Source organism: Rhinatrema bivittatum, chromosome 2, assembly GCF_901001135.1.
Source record: "Rhinatrema bivittatum chromosome 2, aRhiBiv1.1, whole genome shotgun sequence".
In the NCBI taxonomy this organism is placed as follows: domain Eukaryota; kingdom Metazoa; phylum Chordata; class Amphibia; order Gymnophiona; family Rhinatrematidae; genus Rhinatrema; species Rhinatrema bivittatum.
The window spans coordinates 495072864-495091486 of NC_042616.1; the positions used below are offsets into that span (position 1 = coordinate 495072864).

General features: G+C 46.8%; 1 protein-coding gene across 2 annotated transcripts in view; it reads right to left on the reverse strand.

Annotated features, from left to right (window-relative positions):
* TXNDC5 (thioredoxin domain containing 5) overlaps positions 1–18623 on the reverse strand; it is an 80031-nt gene that overhangs the window by 825 nt on the left and 60583 nt on the right. For both annotated transcript variants that reach the window (XM_029590629.1, XM_029590628.1), the window contains exon 9: positions 6892–7021. In XM_029590629.1, coding sequence (XP_029446489.1) covers positions 6892–7021 — 130 coding nt within the window. The remainder of the gene's footprint in view (positions 1–6891; positions 7022–18623) is intronic.

Sequence of the window (18623 nt, forward strand, 5' to 3'; positions counted from 1 at the left end):
AAGCTATTATGTCAAATTTGAAAACTAAGAAGGAGGCACTTGTGTTTCCATCATCCCCACTGATGAGTTCATGTTGTCATCTTGGTACCCCTATAGGATTTTTCTTTTCCCTCATTTATCGGAAGTAGAAGGCTAGAACTGTTCCTGCACTTATAGACTGGCTTTTCCATATTCAATTAAAATACCCTCATGTGTCACAAAACTGGGTGAGAACAAGTGAATCACATACTACAAGTACATGAAATATGATGGACAGCATAGCAACTGTCCCTGAAACAAAGAAAAGTTCTCCACAAAATTTCAGTTGTGGTATATTGCAATATTACTCAATAAGACTTGTACATGTACTTAAAATGGTTGATATGTTGCCCACCTCTGATCTGTACTGTAAGTCATACATAAGTATATTTCAAACAAATAATGGCTCAACGACCTCATGTAACACATACAAAAAAACCCCCAAAAAAACCCACCCCATCCAATCATGAGGAAAAATACTTGAAAAAAGTTTTAAAAAAATAATAATTATGGGAATTCGTATCAGAAATAAAAGTGCTCTTCCAATCCAATCTCTTGCCCGCGATGGGCTCCAACCAGAATCATAAACGAGCACTGAAGTTCACGACACTTACTTCTTCCCATACTTAACTACATTGTTTCTACTCATTTTATTGGAATTACTCTTACTAAAATTACTTATCTTTAAACTTTTGATTCTCCAACGAATTTACTTGCAAACTCTCAATTTCTTTTTCAGCCCGCTGCGGTACCTCAGCTTCACACACTCGACATTGCCAATGTTTCGGCATTAATTCATGCCCCTTTTAGGAAACAGACAACATCCGGATGGCTGGCCAGAGGCTTGCCACCCACCCTGCCTATGAGGCACCCCAGAGCCGAAACTTGGACCTGGAGGGAACTACAAGCCAAACCTAGATAAGCCCTGCTGGAGAAAGGCTAAAATGTGGGGAATGGTCACCGAAAGGGGAACTATGCCTTGCTATTCACACCAGCCCTCAAACACTTTCCACACCCGAAAGTACGCCATGGAAGTGGAGGGACATCTAGCCTGGAGGAGGATGGAAATCACCAGTTCCGAATAACTCTTCATGTGGAGCCACCGCCTTTCAAAAGCTAGGCCGCGAGAGAGAAGCGATCCTCCCGATTCGAAAAGATGGGCCTCTGGCATAGGAGATCCGGGAGATGGGCTAGACGCAACAGACTGTCTGCTGCTAGCTGGAAGAGGTCTGCAAAGCAAGGACGTCGTGGTCACTCCAGAGCCACCAGGACCACTGAACCTGGGTGCTGCTCTATACGCCGAAGAACACGACCGATGAGAGGCCAAGGAGGGAAAAGACAGAGTAGAATTTCGGTCGGCTACTTGCACACGAGTGCGTCCAGACAGACCGCCCCGACCTCCTTTTTGCGACTGAAAAACCGTACTGTCTTCGAGTTGGTTTGTGTTGCCATGAGATCCAGTTGGGGAACCTCCCATCTGGCATAAATGTGGATTCCAAGCCTCCCAGGAAAGTTCCCACTCCCTAGGATCCAGCTGATGTCAGCTGAGGAAGTCCTCCTGCACGTTGTCCACTCCTGCCACGTGAGAGGCCGCGATTCCTTCCAGATGAACCTCTGCCCAAGCAAAGAGAAGATGAGCCTCCAGAGCCACGGCTGGACTTTTGGTTCCTCCCTGTTGGTTGAGATATGCCACCATGGTGGCGTTGTCTGAGAAGATGCGAACCATCTTCCTTGAACCCGAGGCAGGAACGCCACCAATGCCCTGCGGATGCTCTCGTCTCGAGTTGATTGATAGACCAGGACTGTTCCGGTAAGGACCTGGTGCCCTGGGCTGCATGACCCAGGCATATCGCTCCCCAACCTTGGAGACTTGCGTCCATCGACATGACCACCCAATCCGGGACTTCGAGGGGCATGCCCTTCTGTAAGTTGGTCTCCAATAACCACCATTCCAGGCTGGTCCTGGCCTGCTGTGACAACGGTAATGGCAGTTGGTACTGTTCTGACACCAGGTTCCAGCGAGACAGCAGAGCTCTCTGCAACAGCCTCATGTGAGCAAAGGCCCATGGCACCAACTCCAGCATCGAAGCCATAGAGCCCAGAATCTGCAGTATATATGAAGTACTTGTTGCCGCAACTTGTCCATCCTGTCCGTTGTGAGGAACACCATGCCGACCTGAGTGTCAAAACGAGCTCCCAGATATTCCAGGGACTGTGATGGGATCAGATGACTTTTTGTCCCATTGAACACCCAGCCCAGCGACTGGAGCAACTGCGTCACCCGGTGTATTGCTCACCAGCAATCCTCCTCTGACTTTGCTCGAATCAGCCAATTGTCGAGGTAAGGGTGAACTAACACTCCATCCGGAGAGCCGCCGCCACAACTACCACCACCTTGGAAAAGGTTCGCAGAGCCGTTGCCAAGCCAAAGGGGAGGGCCCGGAACTGGAAATGCTGTCTCAGAATGTTGAAATGCAGGAACTGTTGATGATTGCTCCAAATCGAAATGTGGAGGTAGGCCTCTGTAAGACTGACGACACCGCTGCATCCACCTTTGGACAGCTGCGATGACCGTTCTGAGGGTCTCCATCCAGAAGCAGGGAACCCTCAAGCTTAAGTTCACGTGCTGTAGATCCAGGTACCCTCTTTCTTTGGCACCACAAAGTAAACGGAGTACTGAGCCCTTCCCTGCTCATCCCGTGGAATGGAAACAATCGCTTCCAGACTGAGCAACTTTCGTATTTGTCGTCTACTGCAACCTGCTTGTTGTGGGAAATGCAGCGCAATTCCAGAAAGGTCTCCTTGAGAGGGCGAGAAAATTCTAAGACGTAGCCGACCCTTATTACCCTCCAGAACCCACTGATCCAAGGTGATTCTGGCCCACTCCTTGAAAAACTGGGACAGACTGCCCCCCGACTGCCACGCATAAGGAGTGGGCAGGTCTGATCTCATTGGGCAGGCTTCCCGGCTCCCGTTCCCTGGGTGGAGCTGCCTCTTGCCGGCCTGTAGGATCCTCGAAAGGATTGCTGTCGAGCCGCTGATTGCCTGGAGCCGGAGAAGGAGCCGCCTCTCCCAGACCGAAATCTTTGAGTGTCCTGATAATGGGTCCGTGGCGCGAAGGACTTTTTGAACAGTTTCCTATCCTCAGGTAGCTTGTTACCCTTAGTGTTTCCCAGGGACTTCACAAGCTGGTCCAGATCCTCCCCAAAAAGGTTTCCCTCGAAAGGGAAGGTTACATAACTGTGATTTGGAGGATGCATCCATCGCCCAATTTCAAAACCACAGTAACTGCCTGGCCACTACCGAAGAGACCATACTCTGGGCAGAGGTACGTACGAGATTGTACAAGGTGTCTGCTACATACGCGACACCCGCCTCCAGCCAGGCCCCCTGGGACGGAGACAAAACTCTGGAGGAAGCTGGATCCTGAGGTTTTGGAATCCAACACAAACAGGCACGCTGCATCATGCTCGTGCAAACCGCCGCTCGAAGACTCAAGGAGGAGACCTCAAACAGGCACTTAAGGTGAAGTTCCAGCTTACAATCTTGAATATCCCGTAGAGCCACGGCACCCGCCACCAGGATAGTAGTCTTCCTAGTGATCGCTGACACTACCGCATCCACCTTTGGAGTCTTCAAGCGCTCCAAATTTACTCGAGAACTGGGTACATTTTAGACATAACCCGGCCGACCTTGAGGCCTGCCTCCGGAGATTCCCATTCTCGACTAATAAGCTTCTGGATCTTCTTCGGGATAGGAAAAGCGCTGAGCAGACCCCTGAGACCATCCAGGACCAGGTTAACACCTTCGCTGTCGGACTCTTCCTGAGTGAGTTTCACCCCCAACTCCTTGAACACCTGAGGGATAAGGGGTTGCATCTCATCCTTCTTAAACAGGCGAACCACACGTGGATCGTCCCCTTCAGAACCAGCCTCCACCGGAAGCTGATCGTCCCCGACAGTATGCAGATTTGGGGAGAGGGTCACATCTGGGTCTGTAGCGGCATCCCCTAGGGGTGAGGGATCCCCCTGCGGGTCATCCGAGCCTTCAAGATCCCCAAGGGCCAAGGCTGCATGTGAGATCTGCAAGTCTTATGCAATTTGGGGTGTTTCAGGACCCCCCAACTTCCCTCCTGGGGTCTGTGCTTCGCCAATTTCCTGGGCAAGAAGTCCTCATGCATGAGGAGTACAAACTCAGGTGAAAAACCACCCGGAACCAGTCTCATCGAAGCTGTAATCACACTCCGCGTCCCCCACGTCTCCCTGATCCAGTTGCCACAGCGCGGGCGCGTCGTCCAGGGACTCCTTCCTGGTAGGCGTAGGTGAGGCTGCAGGAGACCTGCCCCTGAAGCTGCCCCCCGCACGGCTTTCTTGGGCTTTAGCCCCTTAGAAGATGACCCCTCCCCTCCCGCAGCACACGTAGTGCACAGGGAGAGGGAGTCCAGGTAGGCAGACCAGGTACACAGGCCTTTCAAGGCTCAACAACAGGTTTTTCCGCCATACTTCAACATGGTGAGGGTCCCTAAGGATCCCTGAGGGCGAGAAAGAGAGCCACTGCAAAGATCGCAGGAAAGTGCGTTTTTTTTTCTAACAAAAAATGGTGTGCGCACCAAAAATAACCCGGCCCTGCCGAGCTGACGCACAGGAAGTCAGCTGGCAGCGAGACAACAAAATGGCCACCGCACTTAAAATAGCTCGGCACTGCCGAGCAGCTGCGTATAGGGAGCTCCTACCCAGTCGGGAAGGCCCCGCATAGAATACTGCCTGCTCTCCCAACCAGGCCCGCAGACTGCAGGCTCAGCTCTGCCGAGCACACAATCACCCGACTGAGCCGCTGAACGCAGGAAGCCTAGGGAAAAAAATGTTTGTTTTTTTTAAACTTACTCAAACTACCTTAAAAAAACAAACACACAACTTACTTCCCTGAACCAGCGGCCACTTGGAGGGAGGCTTCAAAACCGCTGAAGGAGCCAGCCCCCTGGCTATCGGGGGGTCCCAGGACATTCGGGCTAGCACAACCAGGGGTATCCAACGCCCCTGTTCACCCAGTTCTACCCGAGGGATGGTCCCAAGACGGAACTTGGCACCTCAGGGAGCAAACTACTCCAGAGAAAATTCAGCCAAGAGCTGTAGGTATGCACCACCATCTGCTGGAGACAGAGAAATACTGAGGAGCTGCAGGTGGCACACTTGGTATATAGCAGTGCCTTGAAGTTTTATTCTCTGCCTCCATCTGCTGGTGGGAGTGCATAACCCACTGGTCTGGACTGATCTGAGTATGTTCAGGAACATGAAAAGTAAAACAGCAAGAGATTCAGTCTGAAGCTCGCTGCTGGTTTACAGATAAACTCGAAAATCTTTAATGGTAACTTTAAAATGAGCACACATGCACCCACATATATCCATATATGGACATGAGCACTCATGCTGGAATTTTAGATCGTGCACGAGTGCCCCTAATTTTAGATGGTAATGTGAGGAAAGGTTATTCGCATAGTCTTCCCATTAGACTTGTTGGCTTTTACATGCACAACCACACACAATTTTAAAAACATCCTTGCATGAATGAAATAACCAGTTTGCGCAGTCTCTCTCTAGGTCATCTAGACCCCTTCTGGTTCTTCAGCCTGCATGCTTCACAGTTTACGCAGACCACTCACCCAGTAGTTTTGGCTATAATGAGTTTTATTCTGATTTACACCTTATAATGAACAGAAGTAAAAATACCCAGGTAACAGTCCAACATACACTGCATTCTCCGGTTTTAAAGATGGGATTTTATTTGTGTAAATGTTGGCCCCTGACCTGCCCCAAATCAGCCTCTTTTGCGCATTCTATTGCTTGTACACAAATGCACATAATTTTTCCAGTTTTAAAATACAAGTTGGTCACCCTGGGCCTATATCTTGCATATATGGGCCTTTTAATGCAAGCAACTCTTAAAATTCACCAAGATTTATAGCAGAAAAATTGAAAACTGTTAAAAACTGGCCTCTATGCAAATTCTACAATCCCATGACTTTAAGAACTGATCAGTAGGTCCTAGGCAGAAAGAGGTTGGAAAGCACTGTCCTGGAATACTTGCACGAGACAGAGCTTCAGGTTTGTGTAGTCCATCATGGTCACAGCAGGGAATAGAGTGTTCCAAAAGTAATTCCTTTCTGCATCAAGGCCTGCCACAAACCTGAATAAGCATCCAGGGCAGGGGGAGGGAGTTGGTGAGGAAAGAGGTACAGGAAGAAAAAAAAAAAAAAAAAGGTGACAGGGCAGAGATGTGCTAGAAAAAATATATATAAAAAAAGATGTGCTGAAGAGTTAAATCAGTGAAATAGATGCAGGATAAAGTTTCAAGTACTGAAGTCATTCATTTTCCCCAAATCACTCCTCTACATGCAAAATAGCCAAGAAGCACTCAAAAGCAGGCTGAAAAGAATAATAAAAAAAAAAAAAAAAAAAAATCAAATACAGAAACAGAACATAATTGCAGATAAGCACAGAGCCCATCCAATCTGCCCATCCATATCTCCTACTCAGTTTTCTAGTTCCTTCCTCTTCCTCTGAGATCTTCTGGGTTTGTTCCATGTTTTCTTGAATTCTGATACTGAAAATACCTTTACTGAGAATATTGTTAAAAAGGAGAGGTGTGAAGGACCCAAAGCCAATCTCAGCCTCAGAGAAGGTGTGCACCAGACAGTGTTTCTCAGAGGTTCCCTTACATTTCTTGGTTTTGAAACAAAATACAATAAAATTTGCACCATTGAGCCTTCTTAGCTGTTGAATTTCTAAAGTTTATATGTAAGATCAGATCTGGATAAACAGATTCAGTTTACGGGAAGTTTAAATATGGAAATAAGACCCACAGCTGCTAACTTACAGAGAATCTGTTACAGAGAGCACGCTCAGCGGTGCAGTCCACTTTTGCAATCTTGATAACATTCGAAGCTAGGAAGCCCGTTTTGGAGAGATCCTCCCACGTGGGAGCTAAATTCTTACAGTGTCCACACCTAGACAGGAAAAAAAAAATCCCCTTCATATTTCTATGTGCACAGTCTTAAGTTTACAGCATCTAGTAATTGCAAAGAAGCAACTGACCTGCAGTTTTATATACCAGAAAACACGCAGCATTTTACAAGTGATGTTTAAAACTATTTCTTCACACATGGACAAGGTACATTATTGGCCAAAAGGGCAAGGTTTACTGAATAAAGTTACATTTGTCTAATGAAATTGGCATATTGTATGCAGAGGCTGTATTGCAAAGTGTCATTTCTGGTGCAAGTGTTCGCAAACTGCCTGTGAAGGGAAATAAGAGGATAAAAGGTAGGTTTGTGTTCCTGGAGCCTACACAGAGATCTAGGAAAAATGTTTCTCATATGTCTGAAGTAAACAGGACCTTCTAATAGTGCCAAAGGGATTTTTGTAAAGTATTTATGTACAGGTCCCCTTTCATGGCATTGGCACGGGGTACCGCTATACCACTTAACCCCAAGCTGGTGCATTAAATTCTCGATTGTGACCTTTCAAGCCAGCGCATTTCACATAGACCACTTTGCCCTTCCCACCACATTTATCTGTGGAAATAGTGAGGAAGCCTGTATAAAATGCATTTATAACCAGTTTTGATCTAAAAGCCCACATGGATAGACTGACCATTACAAATCAAAGAAATAAGAAATCCATGATATGAGCAAATAAAAATGAACAAAATCATACTATGTAAAAACGTAGGAGGTCCACATGAGCCGCTATGCGGCTAGTTAGCTGGCTACACATAACCAGTTAACTAGCAGGATATATTCAGCGACGCAGTTATGCCACTGAATATACCTGGCTATCTTAAAATTAGCTGGTTATGTATAACCGGTTAACTTTAGGACAGCCCTACAGCAAAACCAGAGTTAGCTGCAGAAGGTAACTGACTAACTCCGAATATCAGAGTTAGCCAGTTAGCTCTGCTCCTCCCCAAAACATCTCCTGCCCACCCCTAGAATTCCTCAGTCTTATCTGGCTAGATTTTAGCCGGGTAACTAGTTATCCAGTTAGAAAGCAGAGTTGCTTTCTAACAGGTGTTCTCACAGGACAGCAGGATGCTAGTCCTCACATACGGGTGCCATCATCAGGATGGAGCCCAATCACGGAACACTTTTGTCAAAGGTTCTAGAGCTTTGACTGGCACCTACTGGGCATGCCCAGCATGGCACTAACCCTGCATACGTGTAAAAAATAAAATAATAAATCGTGAGCGAACCCAACTCCGCGGGGTGGCGGGTGGGTTTCGTGAGGACTAACATCCTGCTGTCCTGTGAGAACGCCTGTTACAGGTAAACAACTCTGCTTTCTCACAGGACCAGCAGGATGGTAGTCCTCACATATGGGTGAGTACCGAGCAGAGGATGCCCGAGCAATGCACCAAATTCACCCAAAGACGTGCAACAGGCACAACAACAGGGGTGGAATTTGGTGAGGAGGGCATCCTGAACGGGTCAGTGGTAGATGCTGGGGAGTTAAGCTGAGAATAGGTTGCGCAGAACAGACTGGCTAAAAATGGAATCCTGTCTGCCAGCCTTATCTAAGCAATAATGTGCTGCGAAGATATGGAGAGAACTCCAGGTAGCAGCCTTACAAATGTCAGCAAGCGGCACCGAACAGAGGTGTGCTACTGTTCTTGCCATGGCCCTGATAGAGTGTGCCTTCACACGGTCTTGCAGTGGAATGCCTGCTTGCTGATAGCAAAAGGAGATACAGTCTGCCAACCAGGAGAAGAGGGTCTGTTTTCCCACCGGATTTCCCAATTTGATGGTATCGAAAGAAACAAACAATTGGGTGCACTCCAGATAGGTGGCTAGGGCACGTTTACAGTCCAAGGAATGCAGAACCTGTTCTCCTGGGTTTGAATGGGGCCTGGGAAAGAAAGTAGGTAGTATTATGAATTGATTAATATGAAATTCCGATACTACCTTTGGTAAAACTTTAGGGTGAGAGGAGAGCACTACCCTAATTTTAGTGTAAGGCGGGTAGGTAACTAACACTTGCAATTCACTAACTCTGCGAGCGGACGTGATAGCGAGAAGGCAAACTACTTTCCATGTGAGATTAACGGAGATTACAGGAGTGGAGAGACTCAAAAGGAGGTTTCATGAGTCACCCCAAAACCACTTTAAGATCCCAAGCAGGGGCCGGAGGGCACAGTGGAGGTTTTAGATGGAGCAAGCCTCTCATGAAGCGTGCTACTAAGGGTTGTATTGAAATAGAGACATACCTACGCCCCTGTGGAACGCAGCTACCGCACTAACATGCACCCTGATGGAGGAAGTTTTGAGGTTTGACTGACAGGTGCCAGAGATAGTCCAGCAACTTCGCAGTGGAACAAGTGAAGGGGTCTACGGACATGGAAGTGCACCAGACTGTAAACCTCTTCCATTTAGAATGGTAAGACCTCCTCGAGGAAGGCTTTCGTGAAGCTACCAGGAATCGAGACATAGACTCCGAAAGGTTAAGAGGTTGGAGTATTAACCTTTCAATATCCAGGCAGTCAGGGACAGGGCCTGGAGGTTGGGGTGGTGCAGGTACCTGTCGTTCTGAGTTATCAGAAGCAGATCCTTCCCCAGAGGAATGTGCCAGCGTACTGATAAGTCCTGGAGGATTGGAAACCACACCTGGCATGGCGACTGAGGGGCTATTAGAATCTTTAAGCCTTTCACCCTCTTAACTTCACGAGAGTCTTCGATATGAGTGGAAGTGGAGGGTACGCATAGAGGAGACCGCTGGCCCATGAGAGGGCAAAAGCGTCCTTTGGCTGTGAGTGAGAGAACAGAAGTTTTCTACTTTGTGGTTGTGGACTGACACAAAGAGGTTTATGTGAGGGTAACCCCAACGTTGGAATATTGTGTCCGCTACCGTGGGGTTGCGAGGCCACTCGTGCGAATGAAACATGCGACTCAACCTGTCCACCAATACATTGCCCACGCCCACCAAGTAGATGGCTCTGAGGTACATCGAGTGGGAAAGGGCCCACGCCCATATCTGTGCAGCTTCCTGACAGAGGAGGTAGGATCCCATTCCCCCTTGCTTGACACATTCCCCCCTTGCTTGACACATTGCCCACGCCCACCAAGTAGATGGCTCTGAGGTACATCGAGTGGGAAAGGGCCCACGCCCATATCTGTGCAGCTTCCTGACAGAGGAGGTAGGATCCCATTCCCCCTTGCTTGACACATTCCCCCTTGCTTGACACATTCCAATGACTCCTAAAACTCCACTCCTCTTGTATATAACATTTATTCTGTATACTATATTTAAATTGTATATTGTTTAACCATCTCTTTTCTCTCCTCTCTTCTTCCTTCTCCAAGTTCGGCTACCCTTGTTAATTCCCCCTTGCTTGACACATTCCAATGACTCCTAAAACTCCACTCCTCTTGTATATAACATTTATTCTGTATACTATATTTAAATTGTATATTGTTTAACCATCTCTTTTCTCTCCTCTCTTCTTCCTTCTCCAAGTTCGGCTACCCTTGTTAATTGTAACTGTACTTTCGGACACCACAGTTCTAGTTTTTTGTTTATAATGCACTCCTGTTCGATGTAAACCAGCAAGATATGTTTTCATGATTGCCGGTATATAAAAACTCTAAATAAATAAATAAATAAAATAAATAAAAAATGTACCACATCGCCACCTGATTGTCGGTTTAAATCAGGATGGCCTTGTTTGAAGGGCAATCCTGAAAAACCCTGAGGGCATAGCTGATTGCTTGAAGCTCCAGGAACTTTATCTGGTGTTTGGCTGCCTCTGGAGACCAGGTTTCCTGAGTCTGCAGGTCGCTGACATGAGCATCCCACCCTAGGATGGAGGCATCTGTTGTCAAGGTAATTTGAGGTTCTGGAGCCTGAAATGGAAGGCCTTGAAGTAGATTGGTGTGTTGCATCCACCAGGCCAGCAACAGGTGGAGCTGCTTGGTAACGTGTCCAATACTGGACACTGGCTGACAAGCTTAAATCCACTGGGATTTTAGGGTCCACTGTATTACTCTCATGGCTAGGCGGGCCATCGGAGTGACATGCACTGAGGATGCCATGTGACCCAGCAGTATGAGGAAGTGACGAGCAGTTGAGTATTCTCGAGTCTGTAGGTGACGCGCCAGGGTGACAAGGGTGAAAGCTCAATTCTGAGGGAGGAAGGCTTTTGCCTGTACAGTGATCAGGTCGGCCCCTATAAAGGATAGGGTTTGAGATGGAACTATCTTGGATTTGGGATAGTTGATTAGAAACCCTAGGGAGACCAAGGTATGAAGAGTGAGAAGCAAGGACGCCAATGCGGCTTGCTGAGTCGGAGCCCTTATCAACCAATCGTCGAGATAAGGGTAGATATGGACACCTTGACTCCTGAGATAGGCTGCTACTACTACGAGGCACTTGGTAAACACTCGCGGAGCGGATGCCAGGCCGAATGGCAGCACTCGGTACTGGAAGTGTTGTGGGCCAACCAGGAATCACAGGAATTTGCGATGAGATGGGGTGATCGAGATGTGTGTGTATGCGTCCTGGAGATCCAGAGAGCAAAGCCAATCTCCTTTTTACAGAAGAGGAAGTAGAGAACCCAAGGTTACCTTCTTGAACTTTTCCCTTTGTAGATACTTGTTTAGGGCACGAAGGTCCAGAATTGGACGAATGCCACCTGACTTTTTTGGTATGAGGAAATACCAGGAAAAGAACCCCTGCCCCTGTTGGGAGAGGGGCACTGGATCTATTGCCTGGGATTCAAGGAGGGTGGAAACCTCCTGTTTGAGAAGGGGAGAGTGGTCGGATGACCCCCACGTCAGTTGAAGTAGGGAGTCCGCTGGTACAGTGAGACACCACAGCAAGTACGCACTAATCTGTGGTGATCGTGTGCCATATGTTGGTGATGAGAAATCAGCAGGCACTGAAGAAAGTTGACAGCGTTTCATGGTGGTCCTTTAGCTGCGCCACAGTCTCTTGAATTTTGTCCCCGAAGAGGTTATCACCAGCACAGGGTAGGTCAGCCAACCTGTCCTGTACCTCTGGTCTTAAGTCGGAGGACTTCAGCCAGGCCCATCTTCTTGCACTAATCCCCGCTGTGGAGACCCTGGAGGCAGTGTCAAAGATGTCATACACAGCGCAGATCTCATGCTTGCCAGCATCCAGGCCTTTTTGAGCCAGAGCGTGAAGCTGATCCTGGAGTTGCTCAGGTAAAGATTCAGAGAAATCCTGGATCTTCTTAAAAAGGTCTCTGTTATACTGGGTCATGTATAACTGGTAGGAAGCAATGCAAGATATCAGCATTGACCCATGGAAGACACGTCTGCCAAATGCATCCAGGGATTTCTGTTCCTTCCCTGGAGGAATGGAAGAATGAGGTTTGGAACGTCTTGCCTTTTTCTGGGCTGATTCTACAACCACAGAGTGATGATCCAGTTGTGATCTTTGAAACCCAGGAGCTGCCTGCACAAGATAGGTGGCATCTGTCTTACTGTTAACAGGTGGTACCGTACCTGGGTGCTCCCAATTCCTCTTTAGTAGATCAATGAGGATTTCATGAATAGGAATAGACAATTTCCTTTGGGGTATCAAGAAACTGGAGAACTTCCAGCATCTTGTGCCTTGAGTCCTCTTCTGTCTGAAGCTGAAATGAAATAGTCCCAGACATTTCTTTAATGAAATTAATGAAAGACAGATCCTCTGGAGGAGAACGTCTTCGCTCCTCAAGTGGAGATGGTTGAGAAGGTAAGTCATCAGTATCCTGGGAGGTTTCATCGGTCCAAGGATCTTAAGGCTGATCAGCAGCTCCCATAGGATCTCCAGAGGGGAGTAATGGTGCTATTCCCATTGGACGAGGCAGAGGCATCGAAGGTGACACCAACAGCTTCGATGGAGGCACCGATGGAACCGGCGACATCGATGGATGAGTCGGTGGCAAGATCCCAGACGGTGGTATAGATATCTGTGTTTCTTCGTCCTCTGATGACAAAGGTATCAGCGTGGAAGATAGTGGACATACCGGTGTCCTCTGTTCCAGCGGCTGAAGAGCATCGATCAACGCATCCAGCCTGCCAAGCAGGGGTGCGAGTGCCGTGGCATAGTGGGGCTGGCATCGGCATCAGTACCGATGGAGGTTGAAAGCCCTGCAATGCCTTATTGATGGCCTCTGGGATCATCTGATCCAATTCCTCGCGGAAGCCTGGGGCGTGGAACCCCGGCTCCGGAGTAGGAGGCAACACTGGCGTAGCTGGAGGATCCACCGGTGAAAGTGGAATCACAGCTCCCAGCACCAATGAAGGTGGGGGGGAACGCCTCGGTGACCCAGTCGCAGAGGAGGATGGGGCCTTCTCCGGATGGGATTTCTTTATCGGTGACTCTATCGACGTCGATACCGAGGGCTTGCCTGGATCGGCAGACTGAGCCTTCCGATGACTGTGTCGACGCTTTTCACGATGTTCTCCTCGGACCTTATCCTGAGGTGATGAGGAAAAAGTCGACACCTTTGGAATAGTTGATGCCGGCTGGGCCACACCAGTGTCTCGATGCTGTCGAGAGGTCAATGGCCCCAGCTCAGATGAAGTCGAAGCGGTCGATGGAGTCTGTGGTTTTGACTAAAAAGAAACTCCATCTTTTCTGAGCGGTCCTTACGGCCCTTCGGCATCATTTGGGCACATTTGGTGCAAGTTTTCATGTCATGGTTGGACCCCAAACATAATACACAAACCCTATGCGGGTTTGAGATGGACATTGTCAGAGGACAATGAGGGCACTGACGAAAACCAGATGTCATGGCTTTGACAAAAATTTAGCCAAGGTGCGGTTGATGGCCAGTAGGCCCCGAAGGGAAAACTCGATGGGAATCGACCGCAAACGAGGGTAAAGCCTTACCTTTTGACCGCAGAGTACAGATATCGATAGGGGGACCCCTATGGGGTAAAATGTTTTGAAAATTTTGAAAGACGTTCCATGAGGAAAATTCCTGTCAGGAATCTCTAGAGCTCCTTAACCCGTGTGGCTACTGCTGCACGGAAAAAAGAAGACTGAAGGGGGACCCCTCCTGAATGCAGGATTAGTGCCATGCTGGGCATGCCCAGTAGGCCAGTCAAAGTTCTAGAAACTTTGACAAAAAAGTGTTCCGTGATTAGGCTCCATCCTGATGATGTCACTCATATTGAGGACTACCATCCTGCTTGTCCTGTGAGAATTTAGCATAACAAGGGCTGAATATAACCGGGTAGGCCATTTAGACAGATTATTATGTTATCTGTTTAAAAGACTTTTGTAAATATTGCAGAAATGGAGAAATTTAGTCTTACCTTATAATTTCTTTTCCTTTAATCCTGCTACACCAGTCCAGATGTGTGGGTTTTCTCCCCCTACTAGCAGACGGAACAAGGACACATCTTTTTGCATGACATTGTTACCATGGTGCAGAACCAGCAAAAAGCCACTTCTTAGGTCAAAGCCATGGGAAAAAAAAAACCTAACATAAGAACATGCCATACTGGGTCAGACCAAGGGTCCATCAAGCCCAGCATCCTGTTTCCAACAGTGGCCAATCCAGGCTACAAGTACCTGGCAAGTACCCAAAAACTAAGTATATCCCATGCTAGTAATAGCAGTAGCTATTTTTCTAAATTAACTTGATTAATAACAGGTAATGGACTTCCTCCAAGAACTTATCCAATCCTTTTTTAAACCCAGCTATACTAACTGCACTAACCACATCCCCTGGTAACAAATTCCAGAATTTAATTGTGCACTGCGTGAAAAAGAACTTTTTCCGATTAGTTTTAAATGTGCCACATGCTAACTTCATGGAGTGCCCCTAGTCCTTCTATTATCTGAAAGAATATATAACCGATTCACATTTACCCATTCTAGACTTTTCATGATTTTAAAGACCTCTATCATATCTCCCCTCAGCCATCTCTTCTCCAAGCTGAACAGTCCTAACCTCTCTATTCTTTCCTCATACGGAAGCTGTTCCATCCCTTTTATCATTTTGGTCGCCCTTCTCTGTACCTTCTCCATCGCAACTTGTACATGTACATAATTTGAAACACTTAAAGGGTCCTCCAAAGAAATGATCCTTCCAAACTTTTCTTGGATAATTGAAAAAGGAAAAACGGAAGTGAATAGTAATCCTCCAGTTCCCTCAATTTCTGTAGACTGAGGTACACACCACTTCAAAGATTGCACAAGCTGAACATCCTGGGAGGGTCCTGTACTGGTGTAGCAGGATTAAAGGATAGGAATTATCAGGTAAGACTAAATTTCCCCTTCCTTTTCACCTTGCTAAACCAGTCCAGACATGTGAGAAGTACCTAAGTTCAATTAATCTGAAAGAGAAGAAGTTAGGTCAGCCCTGAGAACATAAACTCCAAAGACTGTGCCCTCTTTTGCATGAACACCCACACTGAAACGTTTAGTGAAAGAATGTAAGGAAGACCAAAGTGTTTGCCTTACAAATATCCTCCAGGGCAAGAGCGAAAGCTCTACCCAAGAAGAAATTGGAGCTTTCGCTGAGATTGCCAAATAACCTACATAGGCTGCTGACCTTTTAATAAAGAAGCTGAATCAATTGCTTTTTTTCCACCTCCATTTAAACCATTTAGCCAAAGAGGTTTTACAAGTTGTGCCACCCCCTACAAAAGGCCTGCAATTAAAACAATGTTAGATTTCCAAGAAAAGGATTAGATTGCTAAATACTCAAGACCTAGACATACATCTAAAAACTGGCATAACCTCTAATATAGCACTCCCCTTTAACGCTAGTAAAGATGGTGAAACCAATTTAGATATAATGGACTGGTCTGTGAGACATTGAAAACAATGAAGTCCAGAAAGGGATTTCTGCAAGACTAGGCCCTGAAATTCAGAAATGCCTTTAGCTGAACAAATGGCCAGAATAAAAATCATCTTCAGTGATAACCTACAGAGTGTTAAGAGGCTTGTACAGAGAGCCCACTAAAGCTCTATTAACCAAATTAAAGGTTCCACTAAGGAACCATAGACATAAAAGGTCAAAGAAGTTACACCCTTCAGAGAAAAACAAGAAAAAAAAATCTGGGCAAAAAATTATAAACCCTCTGGAAGGGCAGCCACTTGAAACTTCTGAGAAATTTGGAATCAAACCTGTATGCAACTCTCTGAAAGAAGGCCAGAAATGTTGGAAATATTGGATGACTACAGTGATACAGACCACTTCCTGCAGCATGCTTCAAAATGATGCTAGACTCAAACATAAGCAAGTGAAATGACATTCTTTTGGGATTTCAACAGGGTAAATGTTAGAGAGAAGAAATCTCTCTTACTATGCAATCACAACTTTTCAAGAATAAGGCCATAGGATAAATGATAGGCCCTCCATAAGAATCAGACCCCAATTTAGGAGATCTTGATCTCCTAGGAATCATATCAGATGATTAACCTGTAGTCTCAAGATCTGCATACTAAGGATAGCCTGGCCATTTCACTATCTTTCTCAAATGTCTCACTCTGAAAAGACAGGGAGAAAACACACAACACAGCTGTCCTCTTTGACAAGAGAGTCTAATTGTTGATAGGACCGTGTGTGGAGGTTCCCATCAACCTGCTGTCTTCTAAAAAGTCTTCTGGCTAAGCTCCTACTCTCTGGGAACCAACAAATCTCTGAAGCAAAAGCCTAACTGGATGCTTCCTAGTCCCACTTTGTGAGTCATAGAAATTGCAGAAGATTCTCCTTCACCCATTGAAAAGTAAAAGACTTGTCTCCTTGGAGACCCCTCGACTCTGGGTGTCTGTGTTCACATACGTCACTGCTATGGCATTGTCAGAGAGAATCCAAACTGCCATTTCCTTCAACAAGGACAGGAGAAAAAGGAGGAAATGCAGCAAAACAATCTGAAGACCCTGGTTTACAGCCTGTTGATGGACCATGAGCCATCCTCCTGTGACCAGAGCTCCCTGAGAAACCCAATCCTGGTAGTGGGCTCCTCACTCCAATAATCTTGCATCTGTTTTGAGGAGCACCCACTGAAGAGATGCTAGACTCTGTCCACTCAGCAAGTTCAGTGGCATCAACCCCCAAGAAGGTTTTGCCTCTCTGAGCCTGGAAGAGGACGACAAATTTCATAGTTCTGAGACTGAGGGGATCAGCGAGCCAGATGGAAAAACTGTAGAGGACACAAATCTGAGGAGGCTGCCATAAAGCCCAGGAACTGTAGATAATCCTAAATTCTAGGAACCCTTCGAGCAAGAAATGTCTCTACCTGATTCACAAATGGGACTACTTTTCCAGAGTCAGGTAGGTTTGGTCTGCTTTGGCATCAAAGAGAAATTCCCAGGTATTTCAGAGACTGGGAAGAAACAGCTTGCTCTTAGTAAATTTAATTACCCAGCCCAAGCCTTCTAAACTTGCACAACTCTGTTGGACACTGTAAAAGTCTTCTTGATGACATGTGGTCCTGTTAAGCAATCACAGAGATATGGGTGAACCATAATATACAACTAACATTACACCTTGAAAAGGTTTTTGGAATTGTGGCAAGATCAAAATTGGAGAGCCCTGAAATGAGAGTGCTTTAGAATGCCAACAAAAAAAAAAATATGGGAGGAACCTATGATGATCTTTCCAACTGGAAAGAAGAAGTAAGCCTTGGAAAGATTCTGAAAAGAGAGAAACTTGCTTTCCCGCAAAGTCACTAATACAGACCAGAGGATTTCCATAATAAAATGGAAAATGCAAAAACTGCTGCTTACCCTTTCAAATCAAATGGAGAAATTACTTACCTGATAATTTTGTTTTCCTTAGTGTAGACAGATGGACTCAGGACCAATGGGTATAGTGTACTCCTGATAGCAGTTGGGAGACTGAGTCAGATTTCAATCTGACGTCAGCCTACATATACCCATGCAGGAAGCTTAGCTCTTCAATATTCTCCTCGAAAAGCAATTGTGGATATATATGTGTGTTTTAATAACTTGATTAACTTGGAGGACTGGTTGAACTGAATTTCCAACTGGAGACCGCCAGAGCACTCAACCGAAAAATGCCGACACCCGGCAAGTATGGGTGTCTTAAACTAGGGGAAAGGACTGGCTTACCTGTGCTTGTCTTGCTCTCGGGGATTGTCACCCGAAGTGTCCAGATGTTGGGGCAGCCATGGGCGGGATGCTGAGTCCATCTGTCTACACTAAGGAAAACGAAATTATCAGGTAAGTAATTTCTCCATTTCCTAGCATGTAGCAGATGGACTCAGGACCAATGGGATGTACAAAAGCTACTCTCAAACCGGGTGGGAGGCTGCCCGTGGCCCACTTAGTACTGGCCTTGCAAATGATGTGTCCTCCCGGGCCTGAACATCCAGGTGGTAGAACCTTGAGAAGGTGTGAATGGAGGACCACGTCGCTGCCCGACTGATCTCCGCAGGCGACAGCATCTTGGTTTCTGCCCAAGACACTGCCTGGCCCTCGTGAAATGGGCCTTGACGTGTAGAGGTGGATGCTTCCCTGCCTCTATGTAGGCTGCCTTGATTACTTCTTTGATCCAGCGGGCTATGGTTGCCCACGAGGCCGCTTCCCCTTGTTACTTCCCGCTGTGAAGGAAAAATAGTTGGTCCG